Genomic DNA, 21,883 nt, shown 5'->3' with positions numbered 1-21,883 from the left:
CGTTATGCAATTTTATATGAAATTTTAAAGCACGAACTTCTCAATAATCTACAATACTTTAAAGAAGCTTGTTGACTTTTCAGTAATTTCAGAGAAAAATTCGATAATTATATGCTAAATGTATTTTTGACTAAATTGTAAGCAATTCGATTAACGTTTGAAAATATTTATTAACGTGAAGTCGAATTACGATTAATTTGACTATTCGATTATCAAGGAGAACTTGATTGCGAACGCCCCCATAACTTGAGACTGCGTGGCTCAATTGTCAAAAAAGTGCCAGTGTCGCACTTTTTTCGAAAACAAAAATAATGTTTTCATATTGGCAAGGCAGATTTCTGCGCAAATTTGCAGTAGACGTCGCTGGCGTATCACCTTAACCTCGTACAGTTGCACCACACAACCTTATATTATAATAAGCTCTTTGTATATAGGGATATAAATTAGACCTTGGAGGGTTGGACTTCAAGCTCTAATCTATTTGAGAAACATTCATGCTTTTGAGCTTCCGACACTTTGCACTCCGTCTCGCGTATCATCGGCTCACTTCCCATGTCTCTTCATCATCGCATGAAGTATCATTTACTCTGCTCTTTGTTTTAAAATAAAGTTCAGTTGGTATCTTATTTGTCAGAGGCTGGTGCGGAGTTATCACTTTTCGAAAATAACTTACAAAATCGCATCACAATATACAATCTCTCATGTGCATAACTGTAAATTGTCACAGGAATGACGATGAAGAGGAACAAAAGCAATTTTTTTTTCGATATTTATAACCGACCTTACGATTATAATGGCAGATTTAAGATCTACAACAGCTGTAAATGTATGAATAACAATAATTAATGATTGTAGTGCAACAAGTCATTTTATGTTTTACGTTACGATGTGATCATTTGCAGCAAGTCTACAGCTTGTGCAACGCATGTCTTTTTTGAAACAATCACAAGTACATCATGGTTGTGTAAATTCTATTTGTTGGAATAATGGTGGAGATATAATTTTATCAGGCAGTGATGATCAGCACTTAATTCTCGCCAATCCCTACAATTATCAAGTAAGTTTTTTATGAAATGTCTCACTATTAAATCTAATTATAATGTATTTCATGAAATTAATTTGATTTTTTTTGTTTCAATCTCAATTATAAAGTATTATTATCCATTATAATTTAACTTATTTTTATATCAACACTTTATACTCTGTTTTTGAACATTGAAACTAATCTATAATTAGCTTCAGAAATGTAGCAATGTATTTTTTCATTAACTTGACCTTAATGTCATTATTTTCTTATAGGTTCTTGCAGATTTTAGAACCAGCCATAGAGCAAATATTTTCAGTGCAAAATTTCTACCCAACTGTGGAGATCATCGAATAGTTTCTTGCAGTGGCGATGGAATTATATTATTCACTGGTAAATTTTTTTTAACTTCAATTTTTTGATTCAAAATATTGCAATTTAATTTATATTTTTACAGACTTATACAAAAAAGCAGAAACATTCAATTGTCAATTCACATGTCACAGTGGGACAACATATGAAATAGCTGTGGTTCCTAATGAACCCCATAATTTTTTAAGTTGTGGAGAAGATGGGACTGTCAGATGGTTTGATCTACGAATTAAAGAAAAATGTAGTCTTGCTAGATGTGAAGAGGTATATTATTAACTTGATTTAATCATTTAAAAGTATTTACATGTATTTTTGTTTCAGGATATCTTAATTTCATGCAATAGAGCAGTTACAGCAATATCAGTTAATCCAATTATGTCTCATCAAGTAGCAATTGGACGTGCAGACAGTTTAGTACAAATATATGACAGGCGAATGCTTGGAACACCAACTATTGGTAATAAAAAAGTATTTTTTATATCTTTTTCCTTTTTAACACTAATTGATGAGTATTATTATAATGTGTACTTACAGGTTTAAAGGATAGCAAAGCTAAAATTGAACCATTACATTCTTTTACTGTGCCTGAATTTGAAGGAAATCCCTACAGAATTACATCATTAAGTTTCAGTCCTGATGGTCATGATGTTCTTGTTAGCTACAGCAGTGATCACCTATATCTATTTAGTATGAAAGTGAGTACAATTTTTCAATTAAGAATATTGAATGATTTCTGAAAATATTTATGGTAAAGGATCGGGGTAGAAATCAGTCAAAGATAGGATCGACTACATTTTCTCCAAATGCCAAGAAAAGTTCTGCTCAACCTTCACAACCTGTACGTCGATTGAGATTACGAGGTGATTGGTCAGATACTGGCCCAGATGCTCGACCAGAAAGAGATGGTGGACGTCACACTGGAGCAGGTTGGAAAATAATTATCAATCGATTTTTATTATTTCTTAAAAAAAAAAAAAAATTATGCATTTAATTAAAAATTATTACAGAAATAGCTCAAGCAAGACCAGTTCTACATACATCTTTAATGCAAAGAATGACAGATGTATTAAGTAGAATGTTGAATGATCCAGCTACAAGAGCTGCGCTCAGTGGTGGAGGTGAAGATAGCTTTGAAGGTGTTATTAGTCAACAAGAACAAGCTATCCAACAAGAAGAAAGTGCTTCTGGTAGAAATGAAGCAACAAATGATCATCAGGATGATAATGAATCACTTGATGCTATTAATCTTCACAACAACGAAGAAACAAATTCTAGGTTCAATCAACATGTAGAACAAAATTTGGAATCATCTAATGATTCTACCTCTGAGACAGCTTCTCCAAGACTATTTTTAGATACAGATAATGATGAACTTGAACAACCTTCCACATTAGATTCAAGCAATGTAGAAAGTAAATTAAATTCTGGTGTCTCTTCTTTAAACATAGATGCCACTGACAAAAATGTAATTGTTACAAATGTTTCTCAAGATAATAGCAATAATACATTAGAAAATGTACAAGATAGACTGACTACTTTACAAGATGGATTTGTTGAACAGTAAGATTGATTTTTATGTATTAATAAACTCCAAAACTATAGTCAATTTAAATTACTATCATTATTTATAAAAGTTATTGATAAAAACTAAAAATCAGTCAATTTTTTAGAAGTGTGCTTTTTAGACTAAAATTTTCTGAATTAAACTTTCATTTATCATATTGTAAAAAAATTTGTAAAACTAAATCAAATACTAACGCTTTATTAATCTTACTTCTTTGCAGACATAATGAAACATCTCCTGTTACATTAGCGTATCCAGATGATAATTCAACCAATCCAAATATTTCATTAGGTTTAGAAAACGAAGCAGCAGGAAGTGACCCTCGTATTGGTAATTTCATATGAATAAATATTATTTATTTTTAATTTAGAATTGTTTAATACCAATTTTTATTAAATGATAAGCTCTAATACAGTTATTTAATCTCTTAATTCTATGAAAAATGTGGCGTTTAATTGTAAAAGTTATCGTATAACTAATATGGTAATTTTTTTGTACTTATAGGTAACCAAAAGCCTGATTATTCTACACACGATTTTTCCAATCCTGGTCCAAGTAATTCACATAAATTTACACAACCTGACCTAGCACCGGGTAATTATTAACTTTGTCAATTTCTAAGCAGTACAAGTATTTTGAATTCAATATACATTTTTTTTAACATAGATGAAAATGCATGTATGGATAGCGATGACGAAGACTCAAGTCATGCAACGAGGTATACAATAACTAAAAAATAATACTTTAATTTTATTTCAATAATACTTTAATTTAAATATTTTCAGGAGATCTGGATATTATGATGATTCGAGTTTAGATCACGATGTACCCAATGATTCAAACGGAAAATCTCACCTTAGGTTTAGCGCAGATCATACTACAGATTATTATGTGGACCAAAAGTTTGTAGGACACCGAAACGCAAGGTAAGATTATTTCAAAACTTTTTATAATTTGATACATTCTATGTTATATATGTACAGATAATACTACTTTTTTATTGAAAAAGTATCACATTAGTACTTTTTCTAACTGAAAATGAAAGGAAATTAATAAATGAGCAAAATTTTACCGATTTAGTAATGACAAAATCAATCAAAAGAATTTAATATAACCTTATGAAAATATAATATTGACAATCTTATTCGAAAATCTGAACAAAATAAGTTTTTTATTCGTGGATATATCAAGGCAAAAAAGTACTAATTTGTGATTTTCAAAAAAAAATTTTGCTGTATAGTAAAAAATTCACAATATTGTTATAAACATGCTTTAACCACATCAAAGTACAAACTTTCAAATGAATAGTTTTGTGCGCATGACTTTTTATTCACAGGTGCACTTTTTGTGTATTTGGAAAGTAAAGTTAATAAATGCATTTTTCGCTTTAACGAAAATTTTCGTATTTCAGACTATTATTTTACCTAGGTTCAGTACAATACTGGCACTTAAAAATTAGATCATCAAAATCGACTATCATATAATTATTTAGAATCTAGAACTCGATCATTAGCAAAAAGTAATCTGGTCTTGAAGAAACAATGTTTGGTCCAGCTCATTTCATTTTACCTACTTTGTCTCTCCATGATTTTTCAATTTATATGAAAAATATGATTCACTTTGAAAATAATTCAAAGTAATATTTAAAAAAATGGAGATAATATTGATTGATATTACAGAACGACATTTTACGAATATTGTGTGTTTTCAAAAATTTCATTTAATGAATTTAATGTTGGAGTCATTGTCATTTTACTCTCGAACCGATTAGAGCATGTTTCACTCAGAAACTGGAGTGGAAACGATGCTCTATTCTCATTGTTCTACGTGTATGAGTAACAACCCTTGATTCATCAGGAGCTCGATGTCGACCAAACTATGCCGAGTGTGCGTAGAACCAGAAATCGAAGTACTCTGGTTGTGCTGTATTACAGACGAACTTGTTTTGTTTTGCCCGAGTGTGCACAAAGTACTACCGTTTCTCACACTTCATTAACCAACCGACGAGCATACGTAAGAACCAACGAGGCTTCTGACGACCGCCAGTGTGGGCTGCTGCCAAAAAAGCTGCCCATGATTTATTATTATTACTATGCTACCTATACTTGTGTGTGTGACTCTAGTTTCTTTAGGACCATGATCAAGGAGGCCAATTTTTGGGGCGACAACTTTATCATCTCTGGCAGCGACTGTGGCCACGTCTTTTTTTGGGATCGGGAAACGGCTAAACTTGTCATGCTGCTCGAAGCGGACCAGCACGTTGTCAATTGCGTTCAACCCCATCCTTTTCTTCCTCTATTGGCGACTTCCGGTATAGATTATGACGTCAAGCTTTGGGCACCGACTAACGAAGAACCCAGCTTCGATGGGAAATTCGCCGAAGATGTAATGGCAATTCTATTATTTTTATTTCATTTTTTACTTTTATTTTTTACTGTAATTTTTTCTCCACAGTTAATGAAAAGAAATGCTGTGATGCTCGAAGAAACAAAAGATACTATTACTGTTCCTGCAGTTTTTATGATTCGAATGCTGGCGTGCCTCAATCAAATAAGAAGAGGTAATGCTTTTTATTTATTATCATAATATTTTAAATTATACTATTTATATTAAAAGACTAGTGAAATTCAAGTAATTTCATTGTTACCACAAAATATGGAATTTATTGTTTTTGATACTTTTATGATCGAAAAAAACACTTCTTTTAAAAATCACTATTAATTTTGTGTTGACAGGACGAGGACGAAATCGCGTAAGAAGTGGAGATACCGAATAAAATTTTATCTTTCTAGTTTTGTTAATTACTCACAAAATTATTTATCGTTGTTTCAATATTCTTCAATATTTATGAATAACGATTGCATTAAACGAGTGATACTAGATAGGTTTATTTGGAGTGATGTAAACATTTAACCAAAGGGAAGTCTGTTTTTCATACAAATGAAACGTGTGTAAAGCTTTATTTAAAATATTTCTATACTTATAAATTGTGAGAATATTTAATTTTCTATTTTTACAAAATAGAACAAAAACTAATTTCATTTCAAATGTGCAATCGATTTTCAATTAATTATCAAAAAAAATTTTTTGTGCTTAAAAATTTAAAATGAAACTGAAATATTCACTTCATAAAAAAGTGAATATATAATACCGATAGTTTATCTCTAAATGCCGAAAAAATTGTTTTCGCAGAATTTTACATTTTACAAATTGATTAAACAATTGAAATTGGGGTGAGTGTTCAAAGAAGTTGACATATCAATAATATATATGTTAGCTTTTAGAGGTTTCTAACCAACACTTACTTAGTATATTTGTATAATTAAGTTGGCTTGCCTTCAAACAATTAATTTTCTAAATATGTATTCTTACGATTAAGTGGACTACATGACACATGAATTGAAACAACGTGATTTAAATAATAAAATGTCAAATTATATATTTTAAATGAAGGAAAATGTTAAGAAACAAGTTCAGAAATTATAAATTGGTGTATAATGCTTGTACAGTTCATGAATCGATGTAAAGTATTCTATAAAAATATATACTTTTTCTAAAGCTGATAATTATAAATATTTTGGTGCATTACTTGAACAATGGCATCGTACTATGTTTTCTACATACGATTCATATCGCTTGTAAATTAGCGATAAGGATTATTTGAAAAAATTCATATTTTTTACAATTAAATACAAAATATAAAGATTATGTTGAAAAATTATTAGTAGGTTCTTGTAGGAAGTAATTTTTTGAAATAACTGATCTAGTTGATTATTGAGCCTTAATTAAAAAAATACATTGTTCTAGATGTTACAAAATTTCATGTTTATGAAAGTCCTTATCTACTTTCTAAATCTAAAAGATTGAAATATTATATATTTTGTCAATAAAATAGTTTTTTCATAGAAATTACTGATGCGAACAAATATTCAAAAGATATGATGTTATGTAAATATGTAAAAACAAATAGAAGCAATAATTTTACAATTGCTGTTACGAGTTATTATTTTTAAATATCACCACAAAATCGTAATAAACCAGCATGTACGTGTCTTTCAGTTTTCAATATAGCTATTCAAGTGCTTATTTTGGTATTCGTCTTTTTTTATAATACCAAGAAACGAACGCTCCAAGTGCTCTTGCATCGCGAGATTTTTCATGGGTGCAGCAGATTCATGGAACGCGCGTAAAGAATCGGTTGAATAAACGAACGAACTTGCTGAGCCTGTTGCTCGTATCTAATTAAGTCTCGAGAAGTTTGTTCATATCCAAAATAGCAGGCTCCGATCTTGATTGACGCGACTCCGAATGATCAACTTTTACAAACATAATATTGGCATTGCATACGTAAATTGGTGCTTCGAATCACACGGGGACCGTCTGACAATGTGGCCAGAGTAATAATACCACACATTAACAAGGTCAATGTCGCTATTTTTATTTTCATGAAAGACTTGCTAAGTCTGAGTGCATTAATCTCAACAATTAGAATTCTGTCTAAACGTAAAGTAGCTGAACCGTGTTTGAATGATTTTTTTTATTTTTTAATTAATATTTTTATTTAATATTTCTTAGCCGATTAAATAAAATCATAACAACGCAATTTTTATTCTTAAATTAACCTTTGACAGCATGTTAAAATCCAGAGCCTTAGTATGATAAACACGAGGAAAAAAGCTCTCGTAGTTCGAAATTAATTTCGGAATGTGACTGCGTGGAAATATCTAAAGCTTTCGCGATAGTAAAAGGTTAGGGAGTATTATGCAAGAAATTAAGTTTTAATAATAAAAAAATTTAATTTTTTCGACTGATAAATCAGTGTATCAGTGGTTTGAAAAAACCGCTAAATGTTTCTAAGCAACTTAAATGGTAATGATTAAAAGCTGGCGAGTTACTTAAAAATTAAATAATCCGCTTCGTGCTTTTAAACTTAAAATTTTTAAAACATTAATTGCTTGATATATTTTTTGCATTTCAAGTAAAACTTGAAAAGAACTTATTACTTATAAATGTATTATTTTATAAATAATACTCGAACGTCACTTATTTCCCGTTGTAAAAATAGTTTAGTTTTGAGAGACTAGTTTAGTTTATTTTAAATTTATGCTGCATCTTTGCTAATTAATACATTCAAGCTTTTCTGTCGTTTCAATAGCTTATTCCAAAAAATAATCCACTAACAAATGATATATTTTTAAATTAAGTTTCGTATAAATGTGTAACAAAACTAAAAGCGAATGTGTTATCGTCGAAGATAAGGTTTTTTTTATTTAAAACCCCGTCAAATCGACGTAATTGAAAAATTCGAGCATTAAAAAAAATTTATCGACGTTGATCGGTCTCGAATGGAAAAATTTCCCATTTACGATGAACTATAATGCAAATTGAAAGTCCGATAAAAATAAATTACACTTGAGCACTATTTAATGCCCACAAATTTATTTCAAAACCTATAAAATTAAGAATTGTGTATTTGTGAACATTTATGAAAACTCTACATGAATAATTAAAAAATTTATTTTCAGTATGCAAATATAGCATGTACAATTGATCAGTATAAAATAATTTACAATTTTCAGGTTTCATTTAAGTAAAATTATTGAAAATAAAAGCACCTGAAATAATTCCATCATTGTTTAAATCATTTCATTTAGTGTTCCAAAATCATATGATTGATTTTTAGCAGTCATGATTTTCAATTTTATCTTTCTATAATGAATGTTCATTGAGCCTGCACTCAATCAATTACTATTATTCACTAAAAAATTCTAAAATAAATAACAGTAATATCACAGACTTGATGGTCTGTAAAGACAAGCAAAAATTGAACAAACTGTAATAGTGTACAATAATTTGAACTAATTTCAGAACTAGATATTATTTTGTAACATGATCGTGGAAGATTTCAGATCTATTTACAAAATAAAATCAAAAGAGTAATCAAGGAATTTCATTGCAACTCTTTAGCTGCTGATTATGCCTTTTAAAACTTTAGAATGTTTTAAATAAAAATAAAGGATAAAATCATGTTTTACAATAAAAAAATATTTTAGTTGTTTGTGAAATTGTAACATGATTTTCAAAATGAATTTAAAATGAATAAATGCTTCAAGTAAGATTATTAAAACTATATTCATAACTCTGATTTAGAACTTTTTGAGTATTTAGGCTTAAGTTCTTCTATTCTTTTGATGAAATCAGTTTTTTCTATGCATCCTTCACATGTTTCATCCCAATCGTTGAGAATTTTCTTGAGATCACGAACTTTCAATTTTTTTAGATTTACTGTGTTTAAATCAATTTGTTTTTCTGAAAAGATAAAATTATAATTATTAAAATTGTTTCATGAATCGGAAAGCTTTGTTTGTACATCACTTTAAGCTATCATAACTTATTGAAAGTACTCTAAAGAAAAAAAGGTTCACTTATGCTCAATCAAACTGTAAAATTAAGTAAGAGTGTAGGAGATAAACATACCAAAGCGTAGTTCGCATATTTGAGCATCCTTTTTCTTCAGTTTCTCACAGATTTTATCTGCGGGCAACGACCAAGAAAGTGGTTTACTTAATTCACCTAAAATACCTGTGGCTGATTCTTCTAATCCTCCCAAGTAATAACACTGTTGAAATATGTTTTGTATTAATACATATTAAAATTAAAAAAATATCAAATGAATCCATGATTTATACTTACAAATCTATTTTCTTTTGATTTTGTACCTTTGCAGAATTTCTTGAATTCTGTCTCAATACTTTTAGGGTTTTTCTTTACATCTTCAGAAAGCGTGTTTGCAAACTTGTTAACTGTTGCTATACACACTGTAAAAAAACGTTTAATTTTGCATCAGATATGAACTATTATAAAAATTCTAAAAAAGCATAATCTTTGTCACTCTTACCTTCGCACTCTCCTTCTTTGAGAGACGATGCCGTATGGGCAATTGACACTATTAGTGCTACTAGTAAAAATACTGTTTTCATTTTGGTTTGAGTTAATCTGAAAAATGGAATAATCATTCATTACCCTCGTGTCACTTGTCAAAAAAGATGTATTAGTAACCGGATATCATGCCGTTATCATTCGTCGTTTCTTTCACACCGCAGAAAAATTAAATCGCGAGTAACTTTGTATAACAGATTGTTTGGGCAGTAGGCCTCGTACCGAGGTACAGGTTAGAAAACGTATAACGGAATTAGCGTTCTGTGCGGAGATCTCACCCGTGTCAATGACGAAGGGCAGTGTCAAGGTGCGGGATCGATCGCGCGAATGCAAAAACGACACTTACTTGCTAGATTAGGTTCTGAAAATAATTAAAAACTGCGACGCCTCTTTTTGCTCTGTGTACGTACGATACGTCGTGTCGGCCTCAGAGCGGAGTCATTTATATACGCGAGCCACGATATATACCAGGCGAAACTGTTTCGGCCGCGAGACACGTCTTCTCTTTCAGTCACTGCTGCCTATTCGTGTCGCGTTGTACATCTACCTATATCTATATGTGTACACGCGAAGTCTGCAACGTCGAACTCAAATACACAGAGAGCCCATAAGGATAGCTGTCAAACGCTGCTGCTGCTCCGGCATGGGGATCGCGGCGCGGGCTAGCTGGCGATTCGCGATTGGACAACGTTGTCAAAGCCGCGTGGCTCGTGTTCTTTTTTGTGACCCCCTCCAATCGGTGACAGAAGCCGCCAATCGATTTAGCGCGCAATTATTCGAACGCATTTAAGAGCTTTGCGCGAGCTTTGAGATGCGTTGGAATTGCTATGTATCCACGACGAGGCTATGCTCGCAGAAACGATCGCTAAAATCGATAATGTCAAAGACGTGTACACATTTATTTTAAAACTCGTATACATATTTTTATGTATAGTATATAAGCCTATTAAGAAGCTTACAAAAATATATGTATATAACGCGCTTTTTGTACGAGCAGCAGCTGCGGAGCTGTCTGCGCCGCTCTGGGCCGCGGAATCGGAAGACTCGCTCTCATGGATCCACCGCGCGAGTCATCAGCGACTACGACGAATACGACTAGAGCCGCGAAGATAAACTCGAGCGATAATGGGTTGTAATTGATTGCCGAGCGACATCATCGTCATCGTCATCGCGCGGAGATCAATCGCTCGCTCGGCCTTACAAGCTGAGCTGCTGCTGCTGTGACAGGAAGCGAGAGACGCGCCAGCTCAGCTGCGGCATCGATAAAATATTACGTATATTTTATCCCATAGCGAGTCGCGCGCAGTACTTGTGCAGTATTCGGCAGAGAGGACAATGACTCGTCCGATAATTTTCTCGCTGCTACCGTTGGTGGTGTTGCTGTTGATTCTTTCGGGATGCCAGTCGACGCAGCGGGCCGCGGCGAGAAATCGGCGAGCTCCGATCCAACGCGACGCCGCGACAACGAGATTCAAAAAGTCCTGGGGAGAGCAGAAGCAGCAGCTGCTGCAGAGCTATCGGCCGGAGCAATGCAGCAATATGATCTTCTGGGACTTTCAGATCGGATCCGTGAGCGTGCTGGGCTTCTTCGACTCTGCCTGGCAATCGAGTCACAATCAGTCCGTCATGTGAGTATACTACCTATACTTAATTTCCCCCCGTTAAGTTATCTCGGATCGTTTACTTTATCTTGGCTCTGTACGTACAATTTCGACCTTTATTTCGTAGGCTTAGAGAGCTGATGGAAAAAATGGATCGCAACGGCTTCGACCAGATTCAGTATTTCGTCATCAACGCCGCGCGCGAACGAAGCCTCCAAGAAGCCGCCGCCTATCCCGACGATGACGGCGCTGGCGCTTACAGTTACGAGGACGAGCAGCAGCAGCAGCAGCGACTGGCCTCGGAGGATCCGCCGGACTTCTTCGATCGGGCTACCGACGCGCTCATCGAGTCGCTGGGACCCGACGTCATGTTCACTCAGGACAACAGCGACCTGCAGATCTGGGACACGTTCGACGTCCAGCGCGATCAGATACTCATTTTGGATCGGTAAAAGCGATTTTTAAGGGCTTGCTTCGTACCCAAATGTCTCATCATACCTACTTTTTTAATTTTTGTGTTGGCTCACAGTTGCGGCAGATTGACGTACGAAGTTATCGCCCCCTGGAGCAATCTCGAATTCGCCTACGTCAAGGCGGCCATACTCTCAACCTACCACGACGAACCTTGCGGACATTGCGAGGTATTTAGACATTTTTTCTACTTACGAATTCGTGATTTTATACAAAACTGGTCCCCCTTCGAACGGTACGCGCAGAATTTTACAGTGTGAATGTACACGATAGATGGACGCCTACTCGGACGACCGGCCGCAATTTTATCAAGAGCATTATTCGACGAGTCCGGACGTGGCTCCGTCGGCCAACGAAGACGATGACGATTCCGCGAGGATGTCGATGGCCCCGAGCGACGACGCGCTCCCGTCCGCGACGGCTGCCGTCGAGGATACCAGTCGTGCGGCCTACTCGCTCGAGCGGATCAACGAAGAAAGCCGAACGGTAATTCCGATCTCGGAAAATCGAACGGCCGATGACATAATTGACGCGAGCGCGGAAGTGCAAAGGATGGAGCTTTACGATTCGATCACGTCCTCCTCCGGGTCTTTACCGGATGGAACGAGAGAAGAAGAAACCACCGTACTCACCGTCACCGAAGAGTCGGAAACTCTCGCTGCTGTCGATGAAACGACCTTGACTTGGTGGCCGGACAAGAGCTCCGACGCAGTGACGGAGTCGGACGTTTCCTCGGGTATGACCGAGGATTCGACGCAGTTCGAGAGCTTCGCGACGACGATCGCTGCCGATGATGGCTTCGAGCCGAGACTGGTGAACGACAGTTTTTCGGAAATTGCGCCGACTGGCAACGCGGAGATTATAAATACAACCGAATTCGATACGCTGCTGGAAACCAATTACACGAGTCAGGTACTTTTCTCGCTAATCGAATGAGAATGAAATTCGTCTCACCCCAACGGGATAATAATCGTAAACGGTTTCTCCATGATTGATTGCAGTTGCCGGATTCGGAATTCCTCACTATCGATATCGAAACGAGCACCGAGCCAATCGACGTGACCACTGTGAGCTACGACAACTCGAGTCCGCAAGATTTTCAGAAATCGAGATCGACCAATGCTCGATCGGTCCTCAACGAGCTCGCGAGTTTCAACAATCTGAAACTAATTACGAATCCAGAGTAAGTATAATACCATTACTCGATGGCCGATTTCTTTAAATTTATCGCTTTTCCATCGTCCTGTACGAATGCAATCATCGTATAGTGACGGCGACTACCCCGAGACTTTCTTCAAGTCGGATTTCCTGATACCGGTGCGCATCATCATGCGGGCACCCCACACGCACAAGCGCAACGACAAATCCTCGAAGAAAAAGGAACACGAGTACCTGGTCCTGAAAACGGGCGTGCCGGATTATCACGCGCATCTGAAGGACGACTCGGGATCGGCCGTGACCGGCGCTCCGTCGATGGACGGCGAGCAGTACAAGTATCGGCACGACGCGACCGATCGATCGGCTTACGGCAACGACGAGACGCCGGGATTCTACGGCGAGATAACCGAAATTTTGAACCCCGGCGAAGGCGATGCGCCGGACGACAGTGACCCGGTAAACTTTGTATGGGAGCTCTTACCTTTTTTTTTCTTTTTAAGTTTTTCGTTCGAATTAACTTGAAATTTATTTTCATTTTTACGTGTGAAACTTTTTCGATAACTGATTGTATATCATTTTGTTTGGCAGGTATTCGGAAATACTGGCTCGTTTTTCGAGTCCGCTGTAGTGTCGTCGATGAATAAGGAAATTTACGAAGGGGCTACGGCAGAACTTGAGAGCCTAAATTATGACGATATTGTCGGAGACGAGGGCAAATACTTCATGCAGCATTACGCGAAAATTATACCTTGGTTGAAGTATTCATTGGACAAGTGATCCTCAACAATGCCTTAATGTGTACAATTTTTATACTATATGCAATGTGTAATTGTGTTAACGAGAGTGTTTATATTAATACTTTTTTTAAATTTATTTTTATCATTGAACTTTAATCGTAATACATACTTTTCAAAAAATCCATTTATCATCATAGTATAGAAGAACTTCATGAATAACTGTTATTTTTGTGCTTTTGAAATTTTGTATGAAAAGAGTTGAGACGAATGCGATTCTTATTTGAATAAGAGGACGAGAAAAATATTCGTAACATTAAATGTGCCATCTAAAAATACTTGGTAGACAATTGTACTTTAAAATTTTACAATTGTATATTGAAAGTATTTAAGAATTTAAAAAAATGTTCACAGTGTATTGATAATAAAAACCAGTAAATTAACAAAATCAGTAAATAATACATTATATTTCATTTTACTGAGGTTCAGGCTACACGATTTGAATTTTATACAAATTTTATAGGTGATGGATTTGAACTTCTTTATAAAAGGGGAGAAGTTCTGGGGAAGAGTTACTACAGAGGTTTCTCGACTTTCAGCCGTTTGCACCAATGAGGTTCTAGTGTTCTACTTCTTCTGTACTTTATTAGCTTTCGCCTTTATGATTCTCGTGTCTTGGCTTGTAATTTATACTCACGAGCTTTTGAACAAGTACTATTAATTAAATATTTCGCCAAGATGAAAAAACAACCGTTTCATTTATTTTTCGTTAATAGTTCAAAATCTAAAATTGAATATAATGAGAACATAACTGTCTGATTAAAATGTAAAGAATACAAAGAAAAAATTTTATTCAGAGAATAAAAACAGTTCAATCGTACAATTATTTTAATCTTCAGTGCTATCCTGTCTCTAAATTGCACATTACAGCGCTCATTTATTTTCTTTTAATCTTACTAAAGATGTAAGCATCAATAATTACTTAAAAAATTTATTTCATCATTTTCATTTTACAAGGCTTTCTTCGAGACCGAAAAAAGGTTAATTGCCGGTAACGTGTAAATTTGATTAATTAATCATATTTTTGTGTCAATATACTTATAGAAAAAAAACTATTGATTTAAAAGTCTTGAATCATATTTTCAATTTATAGCTGCTCTTAGTAATTATTTGTAACTTAAATTTATCGAAAAGATTCAAACAAATTTCATTTTTTGTCCTTTCCAGTAATAATATAATCGATTTTGAAACGTCATTTTGAAATACATTCCAAAAATTTATCAAGTCATTTAAGTACTCAGAAATAATATCTAAGTACTCAGACATAATAACCACTGATTGTAAAAGTCACTTGTATATTAGGTACACTTATAAAAAACCACAATCTAATCATTCGAAAAATCACAACTCACATTCTTTAGCAGGATAGCCAAAATTAATTACATAAAGCGATCAGTCAGCGTTGTAGAGTCCAATTAAAGAAATCCTATCATCATGAAGAGTGTCACAATTTTTGCAACATTTTTTCTAATCTGCGTAAGAAAAAATAAACATTTACAAATATTTTTACATTAGTTCATTTGCATTCGTAATCAATTTTTTTTTTTAGGGAGCGCAAGCTCAGGTAACTGATTTAGATGAAGTTCAGAATAGAAATATGCTGCAAACACAGCTGCAGAATCTCATTGATTACTTGGAAAAAAAATTTGAATCAAGTCTTGATGAAAAATTGGAAAAATTAACGAAGGCCTATAGACCATTCACTAGTCTTCGATATAACATGGAAAAAGAAAACGAAAAAAATAAAATGGAAATAATGTCTTTGGTAAAAGATTTACTATATATTAGAATAAAACATACCGTTGGAATACATTATGAATATGAAACGATAATTTTCAAATTTTCAGTTAAATACATTTTCGAATGACCCAATTTACGAGTCCGCCAAAAAGTTAAATATTTCAACTGCGGAATTCGACGAGAAAATACCTTCGACTACACACGTCTCGCAAACATATGATGCAGTTAAAAAGTGTATATACAGTGTAGGGGTTAGCATGTCACGTGAAGAATACGCAATTTTCGAATTAATAACTAATGCTCAAACGCTCATTAGCACAATAGTGGAACAAGCGAAAAAATGCGTCGAAGAAGCCACTCTATCTACGTCTCTACTAACAGCTACGTGTTTGACGAAGGTAAAACAAATCGAATTTTGTAAATAATTTAATTGTACTGTTCTTGAATGAACTGATGAAATATCATCCATGTTTCAGGCCAAAATTAATTCTGACTTAGTCTACGCAACAGCTCCAGGAAGTGTCACAATGCAATTTTTTAAAATGCAAGTCGAAAAAGGAGTGAAAAGATTAGAAGCTTGTGATCAAAGCAAATCTTATGATGAAATAAGATCGACTTTGGATAAAATAAAGGACGAAATTTATAATAAAATAATTGAAAAACAACAATCACTCAAGCAATAAAATTAAACTGCTTGCTGCAGATATTCATGCAATATATGGAAGCTTCAGCAAAAAAAAGTTCTCACAACTACCTACGGTGCGACAAAAGAAAAAAGAAGAAAAATACACGTTTATTTACCTCGGCTTCTCAGGATCTCTGTTTTGGGTATTTTTCTTGAGATCCATTTTGTGTTGAGCCCTCTTCCCTGCTCTTGTAAATTAATAATAAATAAAAAAAATCGATGATTTTTCGTTCTAATAAATTTCAAATTCAAAGGCGTATTGTATTACTTTTTTTATTTTACTAAGTTAATTGGGAAAATTTCTGCCATACCACAAATATTTAGTACGTAACGCTCATGAAGTATAATGACGCGATAAACGTACAAATCTCCCGCGACTATCTCACGAAGTTGGTCAAGGTTCGGGCTAGAATTCAGAAGGCGACAGAGTAAAAGGTAAAAAGACAGAAAGAGACAAATTTGACATACTGTTATTCATGATACATCTGAATAAAGATTGAACCTATCGTGATCCCTAAAGCTTTGTCTATCGAGAGTTTGTCAGCAACCTCAGGTCTGGCTTCGCAATAGTTTACACCATGACTGAATAGATCTTCTTACAGGTTCGGTGGACATTTACTGATCCCTCCCTTTAGTTGACATTCATAATAGAGCAAATAATAAAGGTCAGCAAACTCCGCGTTAAAATATAACTTGCGAGTGCTCTCATAGCTCATTGCCTTGCTCTGTTTGGGCTCTCTACAAAGGAAAATTCAACTCATGCTTAACTCACTCGTGTAATAGTGTAAAAAGAGATGTACAGGAATAATGAAAATTGTCAACCAACTAGATTTTGTTTCTTTTCGGTATGGCAGCACTTTGTTACATACTGATCAGAACAGTTTATTCATATTACCTATTTCGTTTTCACTTATTCTGGTCTTAAATACCATGAAAATCACTTTATTTAAAAATTGTGGAAATTCCTTTGTATAATTAATTTCCAATGTCTTTACCAGAAATTTTATAACATTCATATAAGAAACATATTTAATTTTTTCTATTGAAATTGGAAATTGAGAATCGATGTTTAATTCTTTTTTTGATTTTTACGGATTTATTTTTGCAAGGCATTGCCGTATGCCACGAGAAACACAGATTTGATTCACAAAATATTTATAATAATTCCTTTACAAAAGTTGTAGTAGCATGAAAATAATGTTGTTCAGGTTTAAATTTTTGAATGATTATTATTATTATTATTATTATAGTCGGTCAAAATTATATATAAGAGTCATTTACGGCGATACATAAGATTCAAATTCTACATTAAACTTGATTTATATTTAATTGAATGTGAAATAATTTTTTTGAGTGGCAAGAGTAATAACTTGAGGTAAGCAAATTATTCAGAAAAAACGTGAAATTATGAGTAAATGATAAGATTTTAAAAAGAATTCATTGCCTATGCTTTTGTTTATAAAATAAAATTTTATTATTTTCAATCATAAAAATGTACTTTTTTATAATTATAACATAAATAAATCACACTTTAATCGTCGTATTTGACAGTCGGCAATATTAATCGATAATTTTATTAATTTAGTCCGGTAGGAGAAAAAAGTGATTTTGGATGAATGTAAAAATGTTTTCGTGGAATAAAAATGAATTACAAATAAATTTGGTAAGTACGGCATCAAGTTTCTTTGGAGATTTTATCAAAAATGCACTCTTGTACTTCTTTATCCATATAGTGACGTTTGGCTCTCATGTCATCAACTATGCCTGCCTTACAAGTTTTTAATTGTTTTTTAAATTCTTCGATATCTGATGCATATGTACGTAATTGAATTTTTCCAGGACCTACTGCGTAGGCTAGATCAGAAATTATTTCAGCCTAAAAAATGGATTCGGTTTAATAACTTTATTTCATTACCTGATTGATTAAACAGTTCATAATATCAAATTTATTTTACCTTAGCCAAACATGCAGCAGCAGATAAAGATGTAAATACGGTTGCTTGATCAACGCATAGTCTGGCTTGGATGGCATTATCTTCAATGGTATCTTTAGCTATAGCAAACTGCATAATTAAGTCATGGTATTTGCTTTTTATCAATCTACTTTGTTTCGAGTAACAACTCATGATGGCGTTAGTTGTTTCTTCAAAAAGCTTTGTCAATGGAGCCCATTTATTATCGCATTCAAGGGTCGACACATTCAATTTCTTCGCTCTTTCGTGTATTGAATCGTTTCCATCGGACTATTATTGAAAATTATAATATCGTTTATTTCACATTTTTTTCAATGCGTAAGGTTACGTTTGTATTAATAAAAAATTATTTTCTTACCAAAGTCTTTGAGTACATGACAAATTCATTCATTTCCATCAAAAAATTTTGACGAATTTTTTCTGTTTCCTTATTAAGTTTCTCTAGTTCATCTTCTGTTCCTTTAATACTTGTCTTCAGTGTTGTATTTATGTAATCAATGAGATTCTTCAATTGCGTTTGAATGATGCTTTTGTTCTCAGCTTCACCTACATCAGTTCCTCGAGCTTGCGCTCCCTGCAAAAAAATATTCAATTAAAAATACAAATAAACAAATTAAACATTATTTAGAATTGTGTATATTCCACATTTAATAACGTACGCAGATTAACAAAATTATTGCAAAAACAGTGACAGCCTTCATTTTGACGGAATATTATTAATATGTCCCGGCAAAGTTGCCTTTCCTTCTTATATAGTTTGTGGTGGCGAAAAATGCTAAATGTAATAATTTGACAAGCGATTTTAGGACGATTAGATTATGATTTTTTATCAGTAGGCTAAATATAAAAACATCTTTAATAATCAATGGTTATATTATGAGTACTTGAATTTATTGATCATTGTTTGAGATTCATCGTTCAATGACTTTCAAAAATCGATTACGAATAACTTAAAAGTACAAAAAATGAAATGTTTTCGATTTTTTTGCTATAAGAGTTAAGAATCTATACTTTTAAGACTTTCTCGTTAGGCTATTTAAAGTTTTGCATCATTATATTGAACCAATAATATGATAAATAATTTCAGCATGAATAGTCAAAAAAATTGAACTTCAAATTATACAGATATGATTTAAATGTTTAATTGTGTTCGCTGGTGTGCACAACAGGTACATTAATATCGAAACATTATGTTCACATTTATTTTGTGACATACTTTTCATAAAAAATTTAAAAATCCTAAATCTTCGACAAAAACATTCATAATAATGACGGAGAAAAACAATTAATTTCATTTAAAAACAAGTACTCGCAAATATAGGCTGAGCATTTTTGTACAATTCTGGACTTAAAAATTATTATTATTTTTATTTATCTGCTATTCTTTAAAATTAATAAATAATATCATAGTTAAAAATTTTTTATTGATTTATTCAATTAGTTTACGATATTACTTTACAGTACCGCTTAGCAAAAAGACGCAATATTGCCGCTACTTTGCATGAATAAGTTTTTTTTACAAAACTATTTCAAATTGAAACGTTTGTCAACAAGTGGAATTTTCCAATTTTTTTTTTATTAATAAAATGAAAACCTAAAAATATAAAATTTATGTAGAAAATCATTAAGAAATTCATGAAAATCATGTAAATAGTAATGGCTCGTTAACTTGGATTACGTGTTAAATTATAAAAAAAGATAAGAGGAATTTTCGAAAAAAACAGCTTGGAATAATTGATGATTATCTGTTTGTTATGATAACCAGAAACTCTAATTTCTCAAATTGTTTTAAAAAATTTCATTTTTAGTACGGTTGAGTCATTCAAAAAGTAATTGAACAATATATTTAAAACATTTATCATGTCGATTAAGTACTTAAAACAATAGCCTTGATTCAAAAATTAACATGTATTTTCAGGTTTTTGATAAAAAGCTATAATCTAATCATCCGAAAAATCAGTGGTCAAATTCTTCAGCAGGATACCCACAACAAACTACATAAGGCGGACAATTGGCTTTGGACAGTCAAATTAAAGATATTCCCTCATCATGAAGACTGTCGCTATTTTTGCAACATTTTTTTTAATCTGCGTAAGAAGAAATAAACATTTACAGATATTTTTACATTAGTTCATTTGCATTCATAATTAATTTTTTTTAGGGAGCGCAAGCTCAGGCAACTGATTTAGATGAAGTTCAGAATAGAAATATGCTGCAAACACAGCTGCAGAATCTCATTGATTACTTGGAAAAAAAATTTGAATCAAGTCTTGATGAAAAATTGGAAAAATTAACGAAAGCCTATAGACCATTCACTACTCTTCGATATAACATGGATAAAGAAAACGAAAAAAATAAAATGGAAATAATGTCTTTGGTAAAAGATTTACTATATATTAGAATATACTATACCGTAGAGATACATTATGAATATGTAACGATAATTTTCAAATTTTCAGTTAAATACATTTTCGAATGACCCAATTTACGAGTCCGCCAAAAAGTTAAATATTTCAACTGCGGAATTCGACGAGAAAATACCTTCGACTACACACGTCTCGCAAATATATGATGCAGTTAAAAAGTGTATATACAGTGTAGGGGTTAGCATGTCACGTGAAGAATACGCAATTTTCGAATTAATAACTAATGCTCAAACGCTCATTAGCACAATAGTGGAACAAGCGAAAAAATGCGTCGAAGAAGCCACTCTATCTACGTCTCTACTAACAGCTACGTGTTTGACAAAGGTAAAACAAATCGAGTTTTGTAAATAATTTAATTGTATTGTTCTTGAATGAACTGATCAAATATCATCCATGTTTCAGGCCAAAATTAATTCTGACCTAGTCTACGCAACAGCTCCAGGAAGTGTCACAATGCAATTTTTTAAAATGCAAGTCGAAAAAGGAGTGAAAAGATTAGAAGCTTGTGGTCAAAGCAAATCTTATGATGAAATAAGATCGAGTTTGGATAAAGTAAAGGACGAAATTTATAATAAAATAATTGAAAAACAACAATCACTCAAGCAATAAAAGTAAACTGCTTGCTGCAAATAAATATTGAAGGAAAATTTCTTGTATCATCTCAGTTAAGAGTAACTACTTTATGCAATATATGGAGAATTCACCAAAAGTAATGTACATATTATAACTATTACGGCTGTAACAAAATAAAGCGGAAGAATGAAGAAAATTCACTAATCCAATCGTAAAATCAAAAATAATTATTATTTCCTAATTTACAACTGCAAAACCTTGATATATTTCCTGATATAATTTAACATGAAGTTAGTTTTTCATTTACACAAACGACATTTAGTAGATATATTCATTCAAAAGTTCTTGATGCGTTGGAATGAATATTCGTTTCATTTATTTCGTTCATTTATCAATTTAAAAATTTATACAAAAATGATAAGAAAAAAACATGTATCAAAAAAAGAAATATTATTACTTCAAACAAGAAATGAATTTGTTTTAAAAAGATTATTCATATGAAAAATGGGCGTATTCGCTATGAAATAATAAAAATAATAAATATTTCATTAATCACAGTTCAT

At 32.9% G+C, this 21,883-nt stretch overlaps 3 protein-coding genes across 6 annotated transcripts; 2 read left to right on the top strand and 1 right to left on the bottom strand.

Moving 5' to 3' along the window:
• The first annotated feature begins 371 nt into the window (after nucleotides 1-371).
• LOC106654582 (DDB1- and CUL4-associated factor 6-like) lies at nucleotides 372-5,988 on the top strand. Of its 3 annotated transcripts, XM_014374517.2 has the most exons (16): nucleotides 372-640; nucleotides 728-826; nucleotides 903-1,057; nucleotides 1,300-1,417; nucleotides 1,482-1,660; nucleotides 1,718-1,853; nucleotides 1,931-2,091; nucleotides 2,151-2,322; nucleotides 2,404-2,956; nucleotides 3,181-3,290; nucleotides 3,465-3,554; nucleotides 3,627-3,678; nucleotides 3,746-3,886; nucleotides 5,084-5,345; nucleotides 5,415-5,520; nucleotides 5,696-5,988. In XM_014374517.2, exons 2-16 carry the CDS (start codon nucleotides 730-732, stop codon nucleotides 5,734-5,736), a joined length of 2,373 nt encoding a protein of 790 aa, XP_014230003.1. In that variant the 5' UTR covers nucleotides 372-640; nucleotides 728-729; the 3' UTR covers nucleotides 5,737-5,988. The 3 variants fall into 3 exon arrangements, with proteins under 3 accessions (XP_014230003.1, XP_014230010.1, XP_014229995.1); XM_014374524.2 differs by having other exon boundaries at nucleotides 372-826; nucleotides 5,093-5,345; XM_014374509.2 differs by having other exon boundaries at nucleotides 372-826.
• A 1,209-nt stretch (nucleotides 5,989-7,197) lies between these two features.
• LOC106653175 lies at nucleotides 7,198-14,235 on the top strand. The gene is made up of 8 exons (XM_014372501.2): nucleotides 7,198-7,381; nucleotides 10,897-11,527; nucleotides 11,628-11,948; nucleotides 12,030-12,141; nucleotides 12,245-12,883; nucleotides 12,973-13,154; nucleotides 13,240-13,585; nucleotides 13,718-14,235. The coding sequence occupies exons 2-8, from the start codon at nucleotides 11,235-11,237 to the stop codon at nucleotides 13,904-13,906; spliced, it is 2,082 nt and encodes a 693-aa protein (XP_014227987.2). The 5' UTR covers nucleotides 7,198-7,381; nucleotides 10,897-11,234; the 3' UTR covers nucleotides 13,907-14,235.
• Nucleotides 8,462-10,546, bottom strand: LOC106655185 (mesencephalic astrocyte-derived neurotrophic factor homolog). Of its 2 annotated transcripts, none has more exons than XM_014375435.2 (5): nucleotides 10,246-10,546; nucleotides 9,859-9,956; nucleotides 9,654-9,778; nucleotides 9,438-9,579; nucleotides 8,462-9,269 (listed from the first exon to the last, which is right to left on the bottom strand). In XM_014375435.2, exons 2-5 carry the CDS (start codon nucleotides 9,938-9,940, stop codon nucleotides 9,094-9,096), a joined length of 525 nt encoding a protein of 174 aa, XP_014230921.1. In that variant the 5' UTR covers nucleotides 9,941-9,956; nucleotides 10,246-10,546; the 3' UTR covers nucleotides 8,462-9,093. The 2 variants fall into 2 exon arrangements, with proteins under 2 accessions (XP_014230921.1, XP_023318576.1); XM_023462808.1 differs by lacking the exon at nucleotides 10,246-10,546 and adding an exon at nucleotides 10,032-10,228.
• Nucleotides 14,236-21,883: the final 7,648 nt, after the last annotated feature.

Source organism: Trichogramma pretiosum, unplaced genomic scaffold (genome assembly GCF_000599845.2).
Source record: "Trichogramma pretiosum strain Unisexual culture from Peru unplaced genomic scaffold, Tpre_2.0 scaffold1, whole genome shotgun sequence".
Taxonomy (NCBI): domain Eukaryota; kingdom Metazoa; phylum Arthropoda; class Insecta; order Hymenoptera; family Trichogrammatidae; genus Trichogramma; species Trichogramma pretiosum.
This window is presented reverse-complemented; position numbering and strand designations above follow the sequence as displayed.